The 27,099-nt window shown below is 39.1% G+C and overlaps 1 protein-coding gene across 2 annotated transcripts in view; it reads right to left on the bottom strand.

The window, feature by feature from the left end:
* Positions 1-27,099, bottom strand: part of jakmip2 (janus kinase and microtubule interacting protein 2) — an 87,341-nt gene that overhangs the window by 29,425 nt on the left and 30,817 nt on the right. For both annotated transcript variants that reach the window (XM_061898599.1, XM_061898600.1), the window contains exons 2-5: positions 8,780-9,028; positions 7,279-7,533; positions 6,936-7,178; positions 5,088-5,297 (exon numbers count right to left, since the gene is read on the bottom strand). In XM_061898599.1, the coding sequence (XP_061754583.1) occupies positions 5,088-5,297; positions 6,936-7,178; positions 7,279-7,533; positions 8,780-8,908 (837 nt within the window). In that variant the 5' untranslated portion in view covers positions 8,909-9,028. The remainder of the gene's footprint in view (positions 1-5,087; positions 5,298-6,935; positions 7,179-7,278; positions 7,534-8,779; positions 9,029-27,099) is intronic.

Here is a 27,099-nt window from a genome sequence, read left to right as displayed (position 1 = left end):
TGCTAACATGCTACGCTAATCGATGCTAACATGCTATTTACCGGCGGTGCTAAGGCAGACATGGCACAGAGATGTATGGATAACCTGCAGATGCATTTGCAACGATAAAGTCAACGAAATCACAAAGGTGAATTTTGTTGATGTTATTGACTTATTTGGTCGCGGCATGACTGCCAGCTAATCGATGCTAACATACCATTTAGGCTAACTGTATGTACATTTGAAACTATATTACGTTTCCTTCCACCCACATTTAATGCGAAAAAAACACTTACAAATCGACGGACTTAAGTTGCTCCAGTGTCACAAGATGCGAAAGTCCTGATCGTTTGGTCCGCACATTTTATCGGCGATGTTAACGCAGCTATTTGGCCATGCTACGGCTATGAATAGCGTCAATAGCTATTTGCTCAATAGCTTCAGTTTCTTCTTCAGTACTTTCACGCTCCAACCATTCGTTTCAATACATGCGTAATCTGTTGAATCGCTTAAACCCCTGAAATCCGAGTCTGAATCCGAGCTAATGTTGCTATATCTTGCTGTGGTATTCGCCATTGTTTGTTTACATTGAGAGCACTGTGTGACGTCACAGGAAAATGGATAGTGGTTTTGAAGATAGCGAAAATAAGGCACTTTAAAGCTTTTTTAAGGGATATTCCGGGACCGTTAAAATTTTGAAAAAAACTTTAAAAAATACATCAAGCCACTGGGAACTGATTTTTTATTGTTTTTAACCCTTTTGAAATTGTGATAATCTTCCCCTTTAAAGAGAGTGCACTTCATAGCAGTAACTAGAAGAGCTGTTAAAAGGGAACTGAACTTTTTGGGAATTTTGCCTGTCATTCACAATTCTTATGTTAGACAGGAATACTATGTTAATCTTTTTTTCATGAATTCTAAGTTGTAAAATACGGCATGTACGAGGTGGTTAACATGCAGCTAATTAGAGTACACTATTCCGCCCATAAAGCCCTCCAAAAAAACATCCAGAAACTGGCAACACTAAATTGGCCCTAGTGTGTGAATGTGAGTGTGAATGTTGTCTGTTCGTGTTGGCCCTGCGATGAGGTGGCGACTTGTCCAGGGTGTACCCCGCCTTCCGCCCGATTGTAGCTGAGATAGGCGCCAGCGCCCCCCGCAACCCCGAAAAGGAATAAGTGGTAGAAAATGGATGGATGGATGTTGTTGAAGGGAAAAGCGAACGTTGTGTTCGAAACTCATGCGCTGCCATATACTTAAAATGAGCAAAATACATACATATTAACTTATTATGAATGTGCCTGTTATTACATGACATACTGTAAATAATGTACTTACAGCATGGACAAACGTATATAAAAAGTTGGTGTAGGTTTTTAAAGGTTTTTTAGAGTGCTTTATCGGCGGAATAGAGCGACTCCCATTGGCTCCATTGTTAGCTGACATTTGATAACGTTTATTTACGAGTTAGAATGCATAAAAAAAAGAAAAAACATGTGTTCTTGTCCTACATAATGATTGTGATTGATAGACACATTTACCCAAAAAGTGCAGTTCCCCTTTATTTCAGACTCAATAGTTTGTTGTATATTGAAGAAGAACATGTCTTCAATTACACAAGATGGGCTACAGTCAAGTAGAACAGGGGTTGGCAACCGGTGGTTCCGGAGCTGCATGCCGTTTTTCAGCCTGCTTTTTGTGACTCTCTCAGCACAGCGTTGAATTTTTACACAGAAGTGGGGAAAAGTGCATTTTTGAAAAGTTCTACAATTTCAGACTGTCTGTAAGGCCGTAAATGTGTACAGGCTGTATCCTGACGAGTGATTGGATAAGCCAATAAAGGCGAGGAAAGGGAGGGGAGGCCACTGTTTGTGTATCTGTATAGAGATACACCTGCATGAGAGAGATGTTGGCTTCTTGAGTGTGTGACCATGAATACATCACAAAAATAAAAATCTCAGAGGAAAATAAGTGAAATTCCGCATGGGCAGATTGCCTTGCCTTTTTTTTAGGTGTGGTGAGAAATTGGCAAACAACAAAAAAATGGAAGGTTAAAAGTAGGTGTGTCAAAGTTAACCTTTTAACTCAATAAACGCAGATTATTTGCGCAATTTATTTTGACACGCCCATGACCGCCCATACCACCTGGGTGTGATATTTGACAACGACCTTAAATTTTAAAAACAAATTAACTCTGGGGTTGGAGCAGGTTTTTCCCGGCTGAGACTTTTGGCAAAGGTGAAGCTTTCTCTGCAGAGGGAAGACCTTGAAAAACCCATTCATGCCTTCATCAACTCTAGACTGGACTACTGTAATTCCCTCTATAGTGGGCTAAATCAGTCACTCCTCCAGTTAGTACAAAATGCAGCTGCTCACCTCCTCACCCATACTTCAAAACATAACCATATTACCCCGGTTCTCTTTGCTCTCCATTGGCTCCTTGAATGTTTCAGAATACATTTTAAAATCTTTATTTTTGTTTTTAAGGCCATCAATGGTCTGGACCCAGCATACTTGGCTAATATTTTAACTGTTCGCCACCCACCAAGGAATCTGCGCTCATCTTTACACACATCTTTGGAAGTACAAGAACCAGACCTAAAAAATGGGGTGATCGTTCTTTTTCCGCTTTCGCACCCAAGTTATTAAACTGGAACATATGTGCCCTAAAATAAAGGAGCCGGTCGGCTCTCTCTGTGAGGTGGCTCGCGGCAGTCAGCCAAATTGCATGACTGTCTACATTACTTTATTTACAATAAATAAATCAATATATGGATTATTGACATTTACTCATTGATTTTATAATCGCCCATTTCCAAAATTGCGATGCATCTAAAAATCGATCATTTCCCCCACATTTAGTTCCAGGCAGAGAATGAAGCAAAACAAAGTGTACTATCCAAAAACTGAAAAAACCCAAATCTGGTTCCCACTTGGCAGGACAGAAGTTCTTGAGATCATAAAGATTACCCTTAAAACCTCTCCAAGATCTTACTGACATCCAAGAAATCTGTGTTCAAAGGACTCCGGCGTATTAGTGATTCCCAGAGCCCAAAAAAAGTCTGCGGGCTATAGAGCGTTTTTCATTCGGTCTCCAATTCTCTGGAATGCCCTCCCGGTAACAGTTCGAAATGCTACCTCAGTAGAAGCATTTAAGTCTCATCTTAAATATTTGTATACTCTGGCCTTTAAATAGACCCTCTTTTTAGACCAGTTGATCTGCCGTTTCTTTTATTTTTCTCCTCTGTCCTTGTGGAGGGGATCCGGCCCGGTGGCCATGGATGAATCACTGGCTGTCCAAAGTTTGGACCCAGGATGGGCCGCTCGCCTGTGTATCGGTTGGGGACATCTCTGCGGTGCTGATCCGCCTCCGCTTGGGATGGTTTCCTGCTGGCTCCACTTTGGACGGGACTCTCGCTACTATATTATATCCACTTTGGACTGGACTCTCAGGATTATGTCAGATCCACTATGGATTGGACTTTCACAATATCATGTTAGACCTGCTCGACATCCATTGCTTTCGGTACCCTAGAGGATAAGGGGGTTGCCCACATATGCGGTCCTCTCCATGGTTTCTCATAGTCATCATTGTCACTGTCACCGACGTCCCACTGGGGTGAGTTTTCCTTGCCCTTAAGTGGGCTCTACCGAGGATGTCGTTGTGGTTTGTGCAGCCCTTTGAGACACTGGTGATTTAGGGCTATATAAATAAACATTAATTGACATTGATTGAACTCAGGTAGAAAAGAATGAAGACACTGAATTGACTAAAAACACCAAGTAAAGAATCATCCCTTACCTAGAGCCAAGCCAATGTGGACTCATAAGACCACAGAACACTTTTCCACTTTGCATCAGTCCATCTTAGATGATCTCAGGCCCAGAGAAGCCGGCGGCGTTTCTGGATGTTGTTGATAAATCGCTTTTGCTTTGCATAGTAGAGCTTTAACTTGCACTTACAGATGTAGCGACTAACTGTATTTAGTGACAGTGGTTTTCTGAAGTGTTCCCGAACCCACGTGGTGATATCCTTTAGAGATTGATGTCGGTTTTTGATACAGTGCTGTCTGAGGGATCGAAGGTCACGGTAATTCAATGTTTGTTTCCAGCCATGCCGCTTACATGGATTGATTTCTCAAAATTCTCTGAAACTTTTGATGATATTATGGACCGCAGATGTTGAAATCCCTAAAATTCTTGCAATCACACTTTGAGAAACGTTATTCTTAAACTCTTTGACTATTTGCTCACGCAGTTGTGGACAAAGGGGTGTACCTCCCCCCATCCTTTCTTGTGAAAGACTGAGCGGTTTTTGGGAAGCTGTTTTTATACACAATCATGGCACCCACCTGTTCCCAATTAGCCTGCACACCTGTGGGATGTTCCAAATAAGTGTTTGATGAGCATTCCTCAACTTTATCAGTATTTATTACCACCTTTCCCAACTTCTTTGTCACGTGTTGCTGGTATCAAATTCTAATGTTAATGATTATTTGCAAAAAAAAAATGTTTATCAGTTTGAACATCAAATATGTTGTCTTTGTAGCATATTCAACTGAATATGGGTTAAAAATTATTGCAAATCATTGTATTCCGTTTAGATTTACATCTAACACAATTTCCCAACTCATATGGAAATGGGGTTTGTACAAATCTACCCTTAGAATAAGGATAAAGGAAGCAGGAATGCCATATTGTGTGTGCTTTCATAACAAGCAGATTACATTACTGCTTGTTGGTTTTATTGTTATGTTCTTTGCTTTTACTGTTAGCTGAGATTGTGCTGCATCCTTATTGACAGTAAAGGTCTATATTGTACTTTAAAATGTATATTAAATCTAAGCCCCATAAGTGATTACATTACAGAACATCATGGGTAAATATATACTTCACACACATCTTAGTCTGGGCAACTGGTGCTATGCTTGTATTGTCACTACAATAGCCGTCACATTAAGGAACAGAAATCATACTTATACTTTTGAAGATGCAATATATTCTACAACATAGGGCTTTATTGTTATTACAATTTTCAGGATTTTTTATCCATGAAAAAGAGTCTGTAACTGGTTGGAAAGGTCAGGTAAGGTTCTATATCTACTTACTGGGCTGCCACAGTGTTCTGCACCATCTCCTACTCTACCCGGAATCTCTCTTTTTGGACTTCCCAGGCCGCATTCAGCCTCTTTGACAAGGAAGAGTTGCTCATCCAGCGCATCTTTCTGAAGCTGCAGCTTCAGTAGGATTCCAGTTGCTGACTCCAACTCTTTCTCCAAAGAGAAGATGGTGCGATCTTTCGCTTTTATTTCATCCACCTGTAACAAAAGACAAAAAAACAGAGCATGGTTTGGCACTCTTTCATTGCTCTCAACGATACCGCCTTCCGCCCGATTGTAGCTGAGATAGATAGGCGCCAGCGCCCCCCGCGACCCCAAAAAAGGGAATAAGCGGTAGGAAATGGATGGATGAATGGATCTCTCCTCTACACCATTATATTGGACAAGTATTGAGACACTTAGTCGTGGGAACTGTAATGTTGCTCAAATTAGGGATGTAACAATATGAAGATTTCATATCACAATTATTTTGATCAAAATGATCATGGTTTTAATATTATCACGGAACTGATGAATGTGTTTAAAAAAGTATTTGTAGACATACTGAAATCTTTAACCAAACTACCTAAAAAAACAAAACAACAAAAACAGAAAGAAAATATGCTTTCCCTGGCAGAAGAAAAAAATAATATTTATCTGGCTTTTTATGAGCCACGTTATGGTTTTTCGAATAAGTTTATCTTCTCCTGTTGTCATTTCTTTGGTAGGTAAAATGTTTCTGAATAATACAGGCTAATCAGCGTGCTTCACTTACAGTTTATGCAACATTTATGGATCTTCATATTTACTTTTACTGTATGCCAGCGCCCCCCGCTACCCCGAAAGGGAATAAGCGGTAGAAAATGGATGGATGGATGGATGTATGATAGTTATGTTTTAATATTTTAGTGTATTGTCTGAATAGTAATGATAATCTGGTAACTAATGAACAAACTTTTTGAAAGACGTTATGTATGGTGTATGTTTTGTATCGTTTGTTATTGAAATAAAGATGAAAAACATTTTTAATTTATCACACTGTGCTAAGCCCAGCCTGTAGATTCAATGTGCACAATTCAATATACTAGTAGCTCAGCGAGTCATGTGTTTGTGCACATTTTATGACGTTTGTAGTGGGGAAAGACATTAATGTGTCTTGTATTCATGTTACTATTTAAGCAAGCTAGCTGCTAGCTATCAATTAGTGACTCTATGGGCGTTAGCTGCTAGCTAGCAATTAGTGGCTCTGTCACGCCAAATTTCTTCCCCCCTACAAAAACCTCCCCCCCCATTTACTTCCGGGGTCATGATTAATACAAACGTTTTGTTAACGCTATATTATAAAAATATAACGCTATATTATAAAAATACAGACGTTTTGTTAACGCTATATTATGAAAAAAAATTAAAAAACAATTTACAAACACAAGCTATGGGATGACACATATACTTCCGGGGTCACGTTTCCTCTTATGTCATCCCATAGCTTGTGTTTGTAAATTGTTTTTAAAAATGTTTTTATAATACAGCGTTAACGAAACGTCTGTATTTTTATAATATAGCGTTATATTTTTATAATATAGCGTTAACAAAACGTCCGTATTAATCATGACCCCGGAAGTAAATGGGGTGGGGGGGTTTCTTGTAGGGAGAAGAAATTTGGCGTGACAGCTCTATGGGCGCTAGCTAGCGATCAATGGCATTATGGGTGCTAGCTGTTAGCCAGAAATTAGCGGCGCTATGCGCACTAGCTAGTGATCCATGACATTACAGGCACTAAGTGCTGGCTAGCTGCGTTATGGGAATTCAGGAGTAGTCTGTTATGGACCTTTAAGTGCTGTTATTGCTAATATTTACCAGTCTCCGTATGTCCCGTTCACAGTCCCACTTGATCTTGGAGATCTGCTCCTGGTGCTGCTGGTGCTCCACCCTCAAGTCGCCAGCTTTCATCTTGTCTGCCTGGATCATGTTGCTGAGAGCCTCGTCCGTGTGTTTCTTGGTCGACTTCAGCTCGGCTATCTCCTGCAGGAGCTTAACCCTCTCCTGGTCAAAGAAGCGACGGGCGTCCTCCTTGGCTTCCAGAGTCAGCGCTGTGCGCACCTTTAAACAGGGGAGGTAATGGCGGACGAGTTTTACAGAGAATCATATTTTAAAAAGTCATGAATTCTCTCTCGAGACCCAAGCTTGGCTTGAAGCTCACCTTCTCTCCGCTACCATCCCGAATAGCGCTGAGTGCCGTTTTGAGCCTCTGATTTTCCTGGTCTTTGATTTTGGCGTGGCGGGCCAGCTCCTGTTCATGTTGTCGTGTCAGGTTTTCCCGCAGAGCCTGGAGTTCCTTTTGCTTTTCCTCGTGCCACTTGGCTCGCTGCTCCGTCAGCATGGCGGTATGGCGGTGCTGCTCCTGCTCTCGCACCCGCTTCACTTCCTGCACCTTGTCGCGCTCCAGCTTGCTCACCTTTTCCATAGAAGGAAACACACGATACCAACCAACGTTATCAATACTGTAAACATTTTAGCTTATTTCAAAGCTAACTTTTACTCTTACCGATCCAATATGAATAACTAGCACTAGCATTGTCCAGATTATTGGTGGATCACAGACAATGTTACAATTGGACAGGCCCTAATTTACAAACCAACTATAAAGGAAACTTACTGGCCCATGTTTTAAATTAGCTATATAATGCAGGCACTGTAACAAATGTGTCAACAAGTTGACTAACTCACTTAACTAATTGAAGAGCTAATTTACAAACAAATTAGCAATGAAACTGACACACTCGCTAGCAGATAAGCAAACATATTAACCGATGAGTAACACTACGAAACTAGCTAATTTACTAATTTGCAACAGATTATCCAACAACAATTAACAAATGAATGAACTAAGAGACCAGCTAAAAAAATTGTAAACTAGCTAACGGACTCAGTCACTCAGCAACAGATAGATGAGTAAATTGACTCACTAACTAATTTATTAACAAATTAGCAAACTAAGTCACTCACTCGCCAACAAGTACAACAAAAACACTAAAGGAGTCATTTAAGTAATAAAGAAATCAAAAAAATTGCAAAACGTTTAACCTACACTTGAACTAGCAAATTAACTAATTTACTAATAAACAAAATAGCTAAATTAGTAAAAAAAAAAAACTCATGATGAATTAAAAGACTAACTAACTTACTATGTAATTAACCTACAATCAAAAAGATCAACTAACATGCCAAGATTAATGGAATAATTACTTTACCAACTAACCAATTAGCCATTCACTCACTAACTTGCTAATTCACAGGGAAGTCAGAAAACACACTCACTCACAGTTTATCCAATTAAAAAAAATAAATGAATGATAAATGAAGTTAACTTACAGCGTTTACTGAACATATGTTGAATATGAAAAGAAAATCTATGATCCACCAATAGGTATGCATAAAATATATAATTCTCCCTGTTGGGTAGTACCTATTTCCATAAGTAATTCAGTAAATCTGCTGCCTTTAGATTGAAGTTTGAGTTACTATATAAAGATCCACACACGATTACCTCTAAGGCAACCATTAACTGCAAAACTGTTAACACACATCGCAAATGTATACATATTTACAGTTTAGTCCAAAGGTTGTTCCCAACATTCGCATTCAGCATGAAAACCCACATGGATAACAAGAGATACGGTGCAATGCCATATGTATGATACCTTGCATTTTTCTTGGTGCAGTTCGATCTGAATGTCAGTCAACTTGGACCTGAGATCTTCATTGGCTGCCTGCAAGGCAGAGATGAGGGCTTCAGGCTTATCACCCTTCACACGCCCTTTCTTGGCCATTGCTCCGGAATACTAGAGTGGTTCTTCTGATGCTTTCATGGAGGCTTCACAGAAATGGTCCACAGTGTTCCTGAGGCTTCCTGTTTCGCTTCTTCCTCATTCTTCTTTTAGACAACAGGGCTGAAGCAGTCAAGGGAGACAAAGAGAAATATATGCTGAGATTAATGCTGTGAAAGTAGTGTACAGTCTCAGAGGTGCAAAAATACTGTACTGTAAGCTTGCCTCTCCATAAGAGCTGCATTTTCACCCACAACCATAACATCATAAACAGCTTTTGAAAACATTATTTTTAAAACATTACATTTTTACTGTACGATTATTTTATAAATAAGAACTGTGAATAAATAAATACATAAAATAAGTACTAAGGTGAAAAGTAAAATTCCCTTACCAAAAGTATGGTAATGAAATTATAAATGTTGCCAGTTTTTTTGCTAAGGATTTAAAAATATATATATTTTCCATTTTTGAGAAATGAAATGAAAAACATTTTAATTAAAATCATCAATCTTTATCAAATTTTTTGAGAAATGAAATGAAAAACATTTTAATTAAAATCACCAATCTGTATCAAAACAATTTTTAAATTTGAAAAACACTTGTATCAAACATTTGGCAAATACAAACCCTGTTTCCATATGAGTTGGGGCATTGTGTTAGATGTAAACATAAACAAAATACAATGACTTGCAAATCATTTTCAACCCATATTCAGTTGAATATGCTACAAAGACAACATATTTGATGTTCAAACTGATAAACTTTTTTTTTTTTTGCAAATAATCATTAACTTTAGAATTTGATGCCAGCAACACGTGACAAAGAAGTTGGGAAAGGTGGCAATAAATACTGATAAAGTTGAGGAATGCTCATCAAAAACTTATTTGGATCATCCCACAGGTGTGCAGGCTAATTGGGAACAGGTGGGTGCCATGATTGGGTATAAAAACAGCTTCCCAAAAAATGCTCAGTATTTCACAAGAAAGTATGGGGCGAGGTACACCCCTTTGTCCACAACTGCGTGAGCAAATAGTCAAACAGTTTAAGAACAACGTTTCTCAAAGTGCAATTGCAAGAAATTTAGGGATTTCAACATCTACGGTCTACAATATCATCAAGAGGTTCAGAGAATCTGGAGAAATCACTCCACGTAAGCAGCTTGGCCAGAAACCAACATTGAATGACCGTGACCTTCGATCCCTCAGATGGAACTGTATCAAAAACCGACATTAATCCATAAAGGATATCACCACATGGGTTCAGGAACACTTCAGAAAACCACTGTCACTAAATACAGTTTGTCGCTACATCTGTAAGTGCAAGTTAAAGCTCTTCCATGCAAAGAAAAAAACATTTATCAACAACATCCGGAAACGCCGCCGGCTTCTCTGGGCCCGAAATCATCTAAGATGGACTGCTGCAAAGTGGAAAAGCGTTCTGTGGTCTGACAAGTCCACATTTCAAATTGCTTTTGGAAATATTCGACATTGTGTCATCCGGACCAAAGGGAAAGCGAACCCTCCAGACTGTTTTCGACGCAAAGTTCAGAAGCCAGCATCTGTGATATTATGGGCGTGCAGTCCAGACCTGTCTCCCATCGAAAATGTGTGGCGCATTATGAAGCCTAAAATACGACAGCGGAGACCCCGGACTGTTGAACGACTGAAGCTCTACATAAAACAAGAATGGGAAAGAATTCCACTTTCAAAGCTTCAACAATTAGTTTCCTCAGTTCCCAAACGTTTATTGAGTGTTGTTAAAAAAAAGGTGATGTAACACAGTGGTGAACATGCCCTTTCCCAACTACTTTGGAACAATGTCGAATATTTCCAAATACAATTTGAAATGTAAACTCATCAGACCACAGAACACTTTTTCACTTTGCATCAGTCCATCTTAGATGATCTCGGGCCCAGGGAAGCCGGCAGCGTTTCTAGATGTTGTTGATAAATGGCTTTCGCTTTGCATAGTAGAACTTTAACTTGCACTTACAGATGTAGCGACAAACTGTAATTAGTGACAGTGGTTTTCTGAAGTGTTCCTGAGCCCATGTGGTGACATCCTTTAGAGATTGATGTCAGTTTTTGATACAGTGCCGTCTGAGGGATTGAAGGTCACGGTCATTCAATGTTGGTTTCCGGCCAACGTGGAGTGATTTCTCCAGATTCTCTGAACCTTTTGATGACATTACGGACCGTAGATGTTGAAATCCCTAAATTTCTTGCAATTGCACTTTGAGAAACGTTGGTCTTAAACTGTTTGACTATTTGCTCACGCAATTGTGGACAAAAGGGTGTACCTCACCCCATCCTTTCTTGTGAAAGACTGAGCATTTTTTGGGAAGCTGTTTTTATACCCAGTCATGGCACCCAGCTGTTCCCAATTAGCCTGCACACCTGTGGGATGTTCCAAATAAGTGTTTGATGAGCATTCCTCAACTTTATCAGTTTTTATTGCCCCCTTTCCTAACTTCATTGTCACGTGTTGCTGGCATCAAATTCTAAAGTTAATGATTATTTGAAAAAAAAAAAATTGTTTATCAGTTTGAACATCAAGTATGTTGTCTTTGTAGCATATTCAACTGAATATGGGTTGAAAATGATTTGCAAATCATTGTATTCCGTTTATATTTACATCTAACACAATTTCCCAACTCATGGAAACGGGGTTTGTACTCAGTGAAAATGATGTAGATCATGCATATGAATTTTTTTTTTAAATACTTTCACGATGCTTTATGACTAACACTGTCCATTGAAACAACTTAGTAAGAAGCAAAAGAAAAACAATCAACCATGGATGACAAAAGGACTGAAAAATGCTTACAAGAAGAAGAATACATTATATAGAACATTTATAACACTAAGATCTACTGAGGCAGAAAACAAGTACAAAACATATAAGAATAAACTAACTAGCGTTTGACGAACACGTAGGGAATAATCCATCCATCCATTTCCTACCACTTGTCCCTCTCGGGGGCGCGGGGGCGCGGGGGTGCTGGAGCCTATCCCAGCTGCATTCAAACCCTGGACAAGTATTACAGTCCATTATCAGACAGTAACAAAAACAATATGAAAGCAACATGGGTCATTCTAAATAGTATTATTAAAATTGGTGCAAAGAACGATTATCCTGAGTATGGAGTCAGTTAAGTTAGAACTAGCCAGCGCCAGGCTGGATGATCCCTGTACACATAGCAATTTTCGTAGAATAATACACAACTCACAAAATGTTTTTTCTGCTATGTCTATGACTACGTCAGAGTTAGACATGCGTTCTACTGAGGTGGCAAATTATGATGCGTTCAGTTTATCGCAGCGCCAAGTAGACAATCTGAAAATTCCCGTCATATCAATTCCTAGATATGGTCGTAATTATTTTAAGTACACTGCGTATAATAAACGCAACATTATTAATATTGCTACTACGGATAATTTTATCAACAACTCCTTAAAACAGCCCACTACCTATAATATGGGCTTTCTAGACATCAGATCTTTGTCTCCCAAAACGTTATTAGTTAATGAGGTCATTAGAGACGACAACCTTGACGTCATCGGTCTTAGCGAAACCTGGCTTAAACCAGACGACTTTTTTGCGATAAATGAGGCATTCCCTCCTAACTATACGAATGCACATATTGCCTGTCACCTTAAAAGGGGAAGGGGGGGTCGCACTAATATACAACGAAAACTTTAACTTTAGTCCTAACTTAAATAATAAATATAAATCGTTTGAGGTGCTTTCTATGAAGTCTGCCACACCTCTGCCTCTGTGCCTGGCCGTTATCTACCGCCCCCCAGGGCCCTATTCGGACTTTATTAGTGAATTCTCAGAGTTTGTTTCTGATCTAGTGACGCACGCCGATAATATAATTATAATGGGGGACTTTAATATCCATATGAATACCCCATTGGACCCACCGTGTGTGGCGCTCCAGACTATAATTGATAGCTGTGGTCTTACACAAATAATAAATGAACCGACGCATCGTAGCGGTAATACGATAGACCTAGTGCTTGTCAGAGGTATCACCGTTTCCAAAGTTATGATACTCCCGTATACTAAAGTAATGTCCGATCATTACCTTATAAAATTCAAAGTTCAGACTCATGTTCGGCAAGCTAATAATAATAATAACTGCTATAGCAGCCGCAACATTAATGCTGCCACAACGACGACTCTTGCTGACCTACTGCCCTCGGTAATGGCACCGTTCCCAAAGTATGTGGGCTCTATTGATAACCTCACTAACAATTTTAACAACGCCCTGCGCGTAACCATTGATAGTATAGCACCGCTGAAGTTAAAAAAGGCTCCAAAAAGCCGTACGCCATGGTTTACTGAAGAAACTAGAGCTCAGAAATTATTATGTAGAAAGCTGGAACGCAAATGGCGCACGACTAAACTTGAAGTGCACCATCAAGCATGGAGTGATGGTTTAATAACTTATAAACGCATGTTTACCTTAGCTAAAACTAATTATTACTCAAATCTCATCCGCATTAATAAAAACGATCCAAAATTTTTGTTAACTACAGTAGCATCGCTAACCCAACAAGGGACTCCTTCCAGTAGCTCCAACCATTCGGCAGATGACTTTATGAAGTTCTTTAATAAGAAAATTTAACTTATTAGAAAGGAGATTAAAGACAATGCGTCCCAGCTACAACTGGGTTATAGTAACACTGACACGACTGTATATACGGCGGATAGTGCAAACAATCCAAAATAGTTTCTCTCGTTTTGATGAAATAACATTAGAAGGATTGTTACAACGTGTAATTGGAATAAAACAAACAGCATGTTTACTTGACCCACTTCCTGGGAAACTTATCAAGGAGCTTTTTGTATTATTAGGTCCACTGTTCCCCTAGCATTCAAAAAAGCGGTTATTCATCCTCTCCTTAAAAGACCTAACCTCGATCCTGACCTCATGGTAAACTACCGACCGGTGTCTCACCTTCCCTTTATTTCGAAAATCCTCGAAAAAATTGTTGCAGAGCAGCTAAATGAACACTTAGCGTTTAACAATCTATGTGAAACCTTTCAATCCGGTTTCAGGGCAAATCACTCGACTGAGACAGCCCTCGCAAAATTGACTAATGATCTATTGCTAATGATGGACTCTGATGCGTCATCTATGTTGCTGCTCCTCAATCTTAGCGCTGCTTTCGATACCGTCGATCATAATATTTTATTAGAGCGTATCAAAACACGAATTGGTATGTCGGACTCAGCCCTGTCTTGGTTTAACCCTTATCTTACTGATAGGATGCAGTGCGTCTCCCATAACAGTGTGACCTCGGACTATGTTAAGGTAACGTGTGGAGTTCCCCAGAGTTCGGTCCTTGGCCCTGTACTCTTCAGCATCTACATGCTGCCGCTGGGTGACGTCATACGCAAATACGGTATTAGCTTTCACTGTTATGCTGATGACACCCAACTCTACATGCCCCTAAAACAGACCAACACGCCGGACTGTAGTCAGTTGGAAGCGTGTCTTAATGAAATTAAACAATGGATGTCCGCTAACTTTTTGCAACTTAACGCCAAAAAAACGGAAATGCTGATTATCGGTCCTGCTAGACACCGACCTCTATTTAATAATACAACTTTAGCATTTGACAACCAAATAATAAAACAAGGTGACTCTGTAAAAAATCTGGGTATTATCTTCGACCCAACTCTCTCCTTTGAGTCACACATTAAAAGCGTTACTAAAACGGCCTTCTTTCATCTCCGTAATATCGCTAAAATTCGCTCCATTTTGTCCACTAAAGATGCCAAGATCATTATCCATGCGTTTGTTACGTCTCGTCTCGATTACTGTAACGTATTATTTTCGGGTCTCCCCATGTCTAGCATTAAAAGATTACAGTTGGTACAAAATGCGGCTGCTAGACTTTTGACAAGAACAAGAAAGTTTGATCATATTACGCCTGTACTGGCTCACCTGCACTGGCTTCCTGTGCACTTAAGATGTGACTTTAAGGTTTTACTAATTACGTATAAAATACTACACGGTCTAGCTCCAGCCTATCTTGCCGATTGTATTGTACCATATGTCCCGGCAAGAAATCTGCGTTCAAAAGACTCCGGCTTATTAGTGATTCCTAGAGCCCAAAAAAAGTCTGCGGGCTATAGAGCGTTTTCCGTTCGGGCCCCAGTACTCTGGAATGCCCTCCCGGTAACAGTTCGAGATGTTACCTCAGTAGAAGCATTTAAGTCTCACCTTAAAACCCATCTGTATACTCTAGCCTTTAAATAGACCTCCTTTTTAGACCAGTTGATCTGCCGCTTCTTTTCTTTCTCCTATGTCCCCCCCTCCCTTGTGGAGGGGCTCCGGTCCGATGACCATGGATGAAGTACTGGCTGTCCAGAGTCGAGACCCAGGATGGACCGCTCGCCTGTATCGGTTGGGGACATCTCTACGCTGCTGATCCGCCTCCGCTTGAGATGGTCTCCTGTGGACGGGACTCTCGCTGCTGTCTTGGATCCGCTTGAACTGAACTCTCGCGGCTGTGTTGGATCCATTATGGATTGAACTTTCACAGTATCATGTTAGACCCGCTCGACATCCATTGCTTTCGGTCCCCTACAGGGGGGGGGGGGTTACCCACATCTGAGGTCCTCTCCAAGGTTTCTCATAGTCAGCATTGTCACTGGCGTCCCACTGGATGTGAATTCTCCCTGCCCACTGGGTGTGAGTTTTCCTTGCCCTTTTGTGGGTTCTCCCGAGGATGTTGTAGTCGTAATGATTTGTGCAGTCCTTTGAGACATTTGTGATTTGGGGCTATATAAATAAACATTGATTGATTGATCGATCCTAAATACTTCTCGGACGAAAATGTAAAAAATGACAATATGAACAAAATAGTTGAAAGCTTCAATAAGTCATACTTGCCAACCCTCCCGAAATTCAGCGCCTCTCCCGAAAACCTCCCAGGACAAATTTTCTCCAGAAAATCTCCCGATATTCAGGCGGAGCTGGAGGCCACGCCCCCTCCAGCTCCATGCGGACCTAAGTGAGGACAGCCTTTTTTCACGTCCGCTTTCACACAATATAAAAAGTGTGTCTGCCCAATGACGTTATTACTGGGCGAGTTCTTGGTTTCTTATGTGGGTTTAATGTTAGGCAGTTTCATTAACGTCCTACCAGCACTGTAACACACAACAACAGCAGTCACGTTTTCGTCTACCGTAAACCAGTTCGTCTGCCGTAAACAGCAATGTTGTGACACTCTTAAACAGGACAATACTGCCATCTACTGTACATGCACCACAACACCTCCAGGCAACTTCAACCCTTTACAAATACCCTCTTCCATTCACATCCCATCTCCCCGGATTACCAAATGGAAATAATAGAATGTATTTCTAATGTATCTGAACTCAGTATGTTCTCTGCTCGCTGTACATATCCTGAAAAGTAATACCTACACTGTTTCAATGTCCATTTCTCTTTTGATGCAAGTGTTGATGACTGGAGTACTGATATCAACCAAAGCTCCTCATCCCACACCCCGGATTGTAAATAATGTAAATAATTAAATGTATTTACTATGATGATTAAGTTGTGTGATGACTGTATTATGCTGATAGTATAAATTTGTATCATGAATTGATTAACGTGGACCCCGACTTAAACAAGTTGGAAAACTTATTCGGGTGTTACCATTTAGTGGTCAATTGTACGGAATATGTACTGTACTGTGCAATCTACAAATAAAAGTTTCAATCAATCAATCATGCATACAGTATGTGACAATAACAGCTATGACTTTTAGAGAGTGCAGTGCACAACTGCGCACACAACAGCTGTAAATATACTCCTCCCCTCTTAACCACGCCCCAATTGTGTCGCGTTTATGTTGTGTTACTATGAGGATGTTCTCCCCAAATGTGTTTGTCATTCTTGTTTGATGTGGGTTCACAGTGTGGTGCATATTAGTAAGAGTGTTAAAGTTGTTTATATCACAACAGTCAGTGTAAACTGTATCACCCAGTATACCTTGCAGTCGTGTACGTGTATCTGTGGAAGCCACATACAACATTTTGCTGGACTGGCAAGCAGTTTATACATGTTGTAGAAGGTGTCTAAGACAAAGGCTTTATAGCATGCCCTTATTATTGTTGTCTGGATGACCACCAGCAGATATTCGTGAGAATGATTGTGGCTCCCATTGTCTTCTTTATTTTGTGAAACAGGTCAAAATAGCTCTTTGAGTGGTGAAGGTTGCCGACCCCTGCTATAGATAGTAAACAATATACTGCTACAGGGTTTATGGATTTACCAAAAGCATTTGACTCAATAAGCTGGTCTCGAAATGAGTAAGAAGCTACTTAACCAACAGGAAGCAATATGTCTACAGAGCTGAATATATTTTGCGGAGTAGGCCAGGGATCAATATTGGGACCAAAATTGATCCATCTTTGTAAAATTACAAAGGACTTGAAGTTAGTATTGTTTGCAGACGACACAGCTGCATTTTGTTAAAGGGAGAACACAGAAGCTAATAAAAGTAACAGAAAAATTAACAAATTAAAATACTGGTTTGACAAAAACAGACTCTTTGAATCTTAGTAAAACTAAAATAACGCTATTCGGCAATAGTAGAAGGGACTGTTAAGAATTGTTCTTCTCGGGGTTCTCTATGTTTACATGTTCACACTATGCCATATTTTGTTACACATTATTTCTTTCATATTCCTTATTTTTTGGCCTTAATTTAAAGCGGTAATTAGTAATAATAATAATAATGTATTAGATTTATATCGCGCTTTTCTATTGTTAGATACTCAAAGCGCTCACAGTGAAGTGGGAACCCATCATTCATTCACACCTGGTGGTGGTAAGCTACATCTGTAGCCACAGCTGCCCTGGGGTAGACTGACGGAAGCGTGGCTGCCAGTTTGCGCCTACGGCCCCTCCGACCACCACCAATCATTCATTCATCATTCATTCACCAGTGTGAGCGGCACCGGGGGCAAGGGTGAAGTGTCCGGCCCAAGGACACAACGGCAGCGATTTGGATGTCAATAGGTGGGAAGCGAACCTGCAACCCTCAGGTTTCTGGAACTGCCGCTCTACCAACTACGCTATGCCGCCCCTGGAGTGTTGATTGTGATTTTAGAATTGTGTTTACATAGATTGTTTAAGAGTTTTCCATGGTTATGTTGACATTTCCTTTCCTTTCGGCCTTGACAGCTGAGGGGATTATAATCAGAGTAACGTTATATTCGAAATAAAAATGTTAACATTAGGGCTGTCAAATTATAATTTTTTTTATAAGTTTAATCACACTCTAAACATGCAATTAATCGCAGGTTTTGCTGGCATAAATAACATTTGCTGAAGAAAATGCCCCCGTTTTTGGGTACAAATACAATTTAGCAGTAGAATGTCGTACAGGAATGTTGTTAAAATAATTTACTGAAGTGCAAGTCATTAATTTGCTCAAAATTTGGTGAAAATTAAGTGCACATTTTGAAAGTCTTTGCAGTTAGCAATAATCTTGCAAACAAGGTACAGTTACTAATGTACACTGTAGTAAATACACTCTTAAACGTAATAGTGCACAATTTACTCTTCTTTAGTTTAAACAGTTGTAGAAACAAACAAGCGTGTTCACTTTTTTCAGATGACAATGCTGATCTCTTTTTTTTTTTGGTACAATGCAACCCGAGCTCGTAGTGATTACTTACAGATTTCCAACGTTTTCCAGGAAGCTAAATTAATTCACATTCAGTCTGTAGTTGAAAGTTGACGCTGTTGTTTGTGTAGTGCAGTTGGTTTATCCTTGCTGTAATTGTGCCTCTCCAAGGTATTGTAGGACAGACCACCTGTGGTGATGTTAATGACATCTTCTTACAGGACTTGGTCTTCAAATATGTTAGATGTCCTACATGCGGTGGCTGTCCCATTTAGTAAAGGCATAACTAAACTGTGCTACTTTTGTTGACAACTTTGAATCAGTAAACTTTGCCAGGGGAGCGTTCCCCCCTCTGCTTCTTGTCGATGTAACTAGCTAAGGACAGTCACTACTGCTTACGTTCACCTCAGTCTCCAAGACACAAAAAAGTTTCTTAGACACAAAAAAGTCATTAGATTTGTCGTGAGGAGCTGTTTACAAAATGAGTCCCCAAGAATATCGACAACACTGTCGGCGCCATCCTCGAGCATGTGTTTCACTTTAAGATTTTTTTTTCTAAACTTGATGTGCGCTGATGATAAAAACGTTTGTCGCCGCAATACCAACAAGTCCAAAGTTCTGTTTTAAAGCGAAATTGGCCGCCTCTCCTCGTGATCACAGTCTGTGTCACAAATGCAAGCGTCTTCCGGATTAAGCCTCAACCCAGAAATGATTAATCATTTTCATATTTGATAACACAATCATTTATTTTTATTAATCACAAGTGTTATCGCGTTAAGGTGGCCAGCCCTAGTTAACATTTAACTATATTTTTCCCTCATCCATATTTTCCATAGTTCATAAAAAACACCAACAATTATCTATATCGACCAATATTAAAAAACTATATCAGGATACAGTTTTTAGCCATATCGACAAGCCCTAATTAAGTACAGAACATGATATATCTCGAGTTGTCAACTCTAATAGCATGTGGTTTTGAGGCAAGACACCCCTCAAAGGATAATACAACTATTTTCTAAGGCTTTTTTTCATGGCAATGTAGAGGACTATTTGATTTGATTTCAAACATGTTAATAATGATTTTTTTCCAGGAAAAAAAATGCCATGAATTCGATGAAACATATTGACCTTATATGGGACAATAAAATTATGTGTTGCAAATAGATGATGGTCAGATAAATAAGTCACAGCTTGTATAAGATATTGGCATATAGGCCCTTTCTTTTAGAGTAAATCACTTCCACAGCATTAATCCAACATAATAGAACTCCTGCATATGTGTAATCAATAAGAAGGAAAATGATGTGTCACTAAGGAAATTAACACCTTTTTACTACATTATCAAAAGGTTGTGAATAAACATTCATGCTAAGATTAGAAGCACAGCAACAATAGAGTAACCGTAATTACGCTTGTTTATTAGCTGCCTTTATTTGTATATAAACTCTTATTTTTTGAGCAAACAAATGATCCGGCCTTTGTTGGCTCGAGACATGGATGACATAATGTTGCTGAAAAGATTTCGCCACGCAGATTAAAGTTAAAGTCGTGGTCACATGGATTTGATGCTGTCTTTTATAAGTCATTACAGTGGAGGTTGTCCAAATAAAGCAGAGGCTGAATTTGTGATTGCATGAATTAGACGTGTAAAAGTAATACAGTGGTACCTCAACTGAGGAGTGCCCCAACTAAAGAGTGTTTTGAAAAAGGAGCTGTCTCTCGGCTAATTGTAATGCTTCAAGTAGCAAGCAAAATTTGAGTTTAAGCATCCCGCCATGAGTTGGTGTAACAAATGTCACAGTTAAACCCTGTAAGAGCTGACCTAAACATCCTGTTTTACTCGCTAGCACTACTTTATAGCTAGCGATCAACATGACTCTGGTTTCAAGTCATTTGGAAGGAAGAAAGTGAGTGTGAATAAGAATATATATCATCAAAAAGTGACGAACTGTGTCGCCAACTTGGTGAAAGAGTTTGAGCGTACCATTGCATACTGAAGGATAATGAGTCTCACGTCAGCCAGGGATGTTAAAATAATATCTAAATACCAGACATTTATCCATGAAAATATGGAAAGGCTGCTAATGGTGTGTTTGACGGAGAAGCAGCTGGAATGAGATACTATAGAAGTCCACTCTTCAAAGTAAATTTACATTATCATTACATTACTTCTTATTAATACTGTAGTTGTTACTAGTACAACATCAATATAATTTTTCTAAAAGTTTGTTTTTCTTTTTAAAAAGGCATGTTAAGATTGTGCCTGTTTTGGGGGGAAACCACCAATTTCAATTAATTTCAATGGGAGATGTTGATTTGGGATACAAGTGTCTTGAGTTAAAAGCTATGTCACAGAAGCAATTAAGTTCGTAAGTTGAGGTACTATTGGACAGCGGAACCTCAAACTACAAACTGAATAGGTTCTTGACTAAGAGTTACCCAATTGAAAAGAAGTAACATCGTCTGCCTCCTGTTCCACCCCTGACAAGAACTTCTCAATGGTCAATGGTTAACGTGGATAAGTTGAAAAACTTATCCGAGTGTTACCATTTAGTGGTCAATTGTACGGAACATGTACTGTAATGTGCAATCAACTAATACAAATTTCAATCAATCAATCAATCAGTCACAAAAGTGCTGTTGGGCATTAGGCACAAAGAAGTTTGTATCCAGGAACTAAGTTCACTTGCAGAATAATATTTATGTTCCGTTTAAGTTGTAAAATCCTGTTTTTAACTAAACATAATTAAAATAACTCTTAATGGGGAACTGCACTTTTCTTGTAATGTTACCTATCGTTCACAATCATTATAAAAGACGACGGTCAGATTTTTTAAAATGCATTCTAAATATTAAATAACAAATACAAGTCTGCTTTCAGCAGAGCCACTGGGGGCACCACTATTTCGCCCATAAAATCCGATAACCACTCAAAAAGTGCCAACAATACTCCATTTACTTTTCATGACTTAAGTAGTAACCAAGTATCACTATCATTGTTATTATAAGCACTAACGCAGACAAACTATTTATAGCGGTGCCATTGAGTGATATGCTGTTTGCTTCCTTGCTCCCTGTAAGTTTATTGTAATAGAGATAATCTGACAAGTTGGGACCCTTTGACAGCCATTTAGGACCTGGAACTTCCGAGAAGAACACAAAAAGTGCTTCTCCTATTTGATTTTATTAAATGTTTGGGTAGAATTTCCATCCATTTCCTACCGCTTGTCCCTTTTGGGTTCGCAAGGGGTGCTGGAGCCTATCTCAGCTGCATTCGGGTGGAAGGCGAGGTACACCCTGGACAAGTCGCCACCTCATTTTATTAAACAAAATCAGTTTTCTTTTCAGTTTCTTTTAAGTAATATATTTGTCCATTTTATGGAGGATTGTAGTTAATCATATAATTGGCACGTACAAAAATCTACAATTGATTCTGAAATGTAACATTAACATCAAGAATAAAACTATTTTTATGGTGCCTAAAGAGTCACAGTCCTACTATACAGGTACAGTACAAGTCATGATAAATAAAGCAACAACAACCAAACACAATGATCTAGCCCTGATTAAATTAGATTTGTGACCTGGAGCAGGTGAGTGTCCTGATCACTAATTAGAAGCAGGTGTGCTCAACAGGTGCTCACAGCAAGAGGTAACAACAAAAGGAGAAAAGGAGTGCTGAAACAGAAATAATACTGACCAGAAGAAAACACTTTGCCTGGAAACAATCGAAAAATGGCGGAGGAAAACAGAACGGATAGTTCAGCGGAGAAACACTTTGAGGTTATTGCTTCAATGGAGAAAAGTGTACGGCCTATGTTGTCAAAAAATTTGGGAACACTTTACTTTAAAGACTTCAAAACGTGCAGCATGGACCTCAAATGGCACGGAAGTACAACATCGCTTAAGGAACACCTGAAGAGGAAAGATGTTGGAGCCAGAGGGTGAAGGGAAGAACTCACAATACGTAACTTTTTAAGTCCATAGTCCAGGTACATTGATCCGTTGTGTCCGTCTTTCTGTGTTAATAATCTTTTTTTAACGTGGAGATTTGTTCTAAGGAAGCGCAGCAGCAACTGCTGTGTATTAACTTTCAGAGTGTTATGAACGTTTTGGAGAGTGTGACAACTTCATTTTCTGTGTTGTTTTGAGTAGCAACAGGCATTCGTGAGTTCAGCTTTTTTGTGAGTAAGGTTAACATTATCCCTTAGTTGCAACGCGGGACTGATAATGTGTCTCCGGCACATTTGACTACGTTTTGAGAGAGAAAACGCACGGGTACCAACTCCGAAATAAACGTAACGGACAGAAATATCTCAGGTTGGTTTCATAATGGATCAATGTAGCCGGCAGAGGTGTGGACTCAAGTCACAGGACTTGGACTCGAGTCAGACTCGAGTCATGAATTTGATGACTTTAGACTCGACTTGACAAAATGTAAAAAGACTTGCAACTCGACTTAGACTTTAACATCAATGACTTATGACTTGACTTGGACTTGAGCCTTTTGACTTGACATGACTTGCTACTTTCCCCAAAACCCAACAATTAAAAAGTTATTCAGGAGCGCTCCGTATCTTTCATTTTGTACGCGTGTCTGTCAACATGTGTGCGATGACAGTGTGTGCGCTACCTGTCAGTACAACATCCAATCAAATTACATCCACGTTATTTTCGTCACACAGCATTCATCCAATCAAATTGCAGGAAAACCAACACAGAAGAGCTCTTAAACAAAGCGCCAGTGAGGAAAAGTTATGCCAAAAATAGTTTAGTTTGGGTATTAAAACGACATGGTCAACAAATAACGAATTACCGTATGCAAACATGCGGTTGGAAGATTACAGACGGAGACGCAACTACTTCCAACTTCGTTTGACATTTGAAGATGCACAAAGACGGGTAAGTTTTGAATTTAAGCTAACGTTTATTGGCTGAGTAACGTAACTTTTATTGGCAGTGTAGTTAAATCAGTGAGACTGTAAACTCACTGCTAACGTTAGAACCATAGACATCTTATAAGGGTACGCAGCATCGAGCGCTACTGGCGCTGACGAGACGAGACGCGCGACCACCATCTTGGAGTGGTGATCCACTCCACTCAGTGCAATTCTTTTGGCAGGAGCAATGAACTGTCAGCGCATTGTATCTCACTGAATACCACTGATTTTCAAACGCTTTTTGTCATACGTGTAACTATGATAAAGGACACATGTTTTGGCGTGTTCATAGTTTGCTTAACAATAATAGAATATTCTTAAATGCTATAAATGACCAGAGGTCCAAGATCAAAACTGGGAATAATAATCTCAGAGAAGGGGAAAAAAACGGTCAGTTATTTTTAAATTGAAGAAACAATATGATTAGGTTATATATACATGTGTATATCCTACATTAACAATGTATGAATATAGTAGATATCTATATATCTTACGGACCAATAGACTTTATCTCTGTTACTGCAACAGCAGAGTTTATTCTGTCTTGACACTTTGTATTGATATTTTCTATTACATTCTTCCCGTAAACGATCATGTTCACAGTGATTGTTTTATATGTATCTTTTGTGTATGTTGCTTTGGATAAATGTGTCTGCCAAATACTTAAACATATACAGTATAAACACTTGAAAGTCTTTGTATCAGCTAAAGCCACCAATCTGTTTCATTGGATTCAGAATCAAACCAAATTCTCTCTTACCCAACAAAGTTAGTATTTGAATATTGTTACTTGAAGACTTATTCCTGGTTACAGTTATACTGTTAAGAGATTATTGTCTTGTGTTTTGCCTAAAATGATGAATGCATCATAATCAGTGGTGGCTGGTGAATTTTGTTTTAGGTGGGGCTGAACGTTTGTAAACCAAATACCAGTAGGGGGGTCATCCTCCTCCAGAAGATTTCTTTGTGATTTTCATATACAAATATTGAAGATCTTTGCTCCTTCACAACTCTGTGATAATATTCTTTTCACAAAATACTACCAATAGTATGTTAATGTTAAATCTTACTTGTGAAAAGTAATCCCCCGGTTCCTATTTTCAACAGTCCACTCATCTAAGCAGGAAAACGCTGAACACCAGCTTGGCATCTTTGTTTTCTACCTCTCAACTGTCAGTTTAGGCTGCTCTCCAGCTCCTCATTACCAATTCAAGATGGTGGCCAAATTGCTCGCGTCACAGCAGCCAATGCTGGGTTTACTTACAGTATAATATGTCTATGGTTATAACGTCATTGCAAACACTACAATCTGTTGCGTCCACTGCAGTTTGCTACCTTATTCATACTTTTTGTCAAGTGATTTTTTTTTAAGCAGAACTGCATGAGGTACCTACACATAATGTTACGTTAGTGAATGTATCACACACAGTAACGTAACGTTAGACGGCGGTCAGGAGCACCGCGTATTTTAGCCACCTACAAAAAGACAAACAGTCAAATAAAGGTCAGTTAAAATGTATACTATATTAAGAATATGTGTACAAATTCCATAGGGCCCTGACATCTAAAAAGTACAACTCTGTTCATTGTTATGTTCATGTATTTATGGTTTTCATGTGTACGCACACTTTAAAACACATACAGTTTCAGATGAGATCAATGAGATAAGGTAAAAACAGGATGGAAACTGCTGTGGAACTAGTTCCAATGCAATATGCCATGGAAATACAATGATAACACTTTTGTGCAAATAATTACAGTTGCACTTGTTTTTTCAAATGTGTTTATTCTGTAAAGGAATGAGTTACATGTTTAAAATAACTGGTTAATAGTGCTATTATGAAGTGCAATGTCAGCACTATTTTCTTTTATAATAAATATATACAGCGTTTTAAAAGCATACACAATCTGTGTAAATATATTAGTCTGTGGTTAAAATGACTTGAAATGACTCGAAACTCAAAATGCAGGACTTGGGACTTGACTTGAGACTTTTCAGTTTTGACTTGGACTTGACTCGAGACTTGCCTGTCTTGACTCGAGACTTGACTCGGACTTGAGGGCAAAGACTTGAGACTTACTTGTGACTTGCAAAACAATGACTTGGTCCCACCTCTGGTAGCCGGGCACGATAAGGCTATATAAATACATTCAGATTTGAGTGACACTTTAGTATAACTAAATGTTATAAAAGTGCTACAATATTTTATGCTATTTTTTCAAAATGAATGCTTTATTATTCACAACAGAAACGTGTAAAATATCTGATCCAGTTATGATCTGATGAGTTACATTTCTTTGGTATTATTTGTGTATGCTGCATCCCCAATGTCCATTTATTTACATTTGCTTTTTTTAAATGTGGTGGCGTATTTGCCTTTTACGTCAGAAATTATTAATTAAATCAACTAGGTATGTATTAAGTTACATGTAAATGATGCTACTATGTACGTTCATCATATGCTTAATCTCATTTCAGAAAGAAACAAGCCGGCATTAGCGACTTGGTACAAAGGAAGGTCTGCACACTACAGCAAGCGGCTGCATTGACTGATGCTATCCTGAATATGTTGGTAACTGACATGAGGCCAATATCAATGGAGGTGGATAATGGTTTTAGAGCAATGATTCACATCCTCAACCCTGGTTTCAGTCTTCCCTTGAAGACCCATTATACCAAACTGATGGAGAGGAAGTAGAAGCAGACATTCCAAGCAGTGCAGACTGACATAAAAGCCACCCAGAGCAAAATTGCTCTCACTACTGATGTGTGGACAATTGTAGCCATGGAAGCCTACCTTGGCAATACATGCCATTACATTGGAGACGAATGGAACATGAAGTCAATCTGCCTTACGACTATGCCACTAGAGGAAAAACATTCAGCATCCAACATTACAGAATCGTTGGAATAGGTAGTAGCCAGGTTTGAAATTCCCCCTAGCAAAATGATTGCTATTGTGCATGACAATGGTGCATTTTATATTTAAAAAAAAACATTTGAGTAACATTTGCCTTGTTTTATTTGGCAAGTTAATGGAACATGGTGCCAGAATGCTGTTTTTTTTCTCAATAAAATACTGGAATGATAGAAATGTAGTTTGTCTTTTATCCGGTTATTAATCGATTAATCGAAGTAATAATCATCAGATTGATCGATTAGAAAATAAGTTGTTAGTTGCAGCCCTCGAAACAACCCTTTTGTGTGAATGAGTGAGAATGAGTGAGAGGGGGTTTTGGATTGGTGCTCTAACTGTAAGTGTATATTTTTATGTAAATTTAATTTAAAAAAATGTAAACATTACACATCTCATGATTATAATTGGTCATCATTTTGGTTTGAGCCAGCCACAAGTAACCAAGACTACTAATACGGTATTAACCTAAAAAAGAAAAGCATGCCAAAACCATTCACAGGGTTTAGACAAGATATGAATTTGCAAGGCTGATTACTGTCATATTCTAAGATCACACAGCAAAGGGGAGCCAGCGGCTGGCAAGTCCAACAAAGGGGCATCATGGGACAGGAAATCTGACAGGCTGGGTCAGCCAGATAATGCTTGACATTAACCAAATACCTTAAAACACC

This window comes from Nerophis ophidion, linkage group LG04 (genome assembly GCF_033978795.1).
Source record: "Nerophis ophidion isolate RoL-2023_Sa linkage group LG04, RoL_Noph_v1.0, whole genome shotgun sequence".
In the NCBI taxonomy this organism is placed as follows: Eukaryota; Metazoa; Chordata; class Actinopteri; order Syngnathiformes; family Syngnathidae; genus Nerophis; species Nerophis ophidion.
Note: the sequence above shows the minus strand (reverse complement) of the source record. Positions and strands in the feature narration are given on the sequence as shown.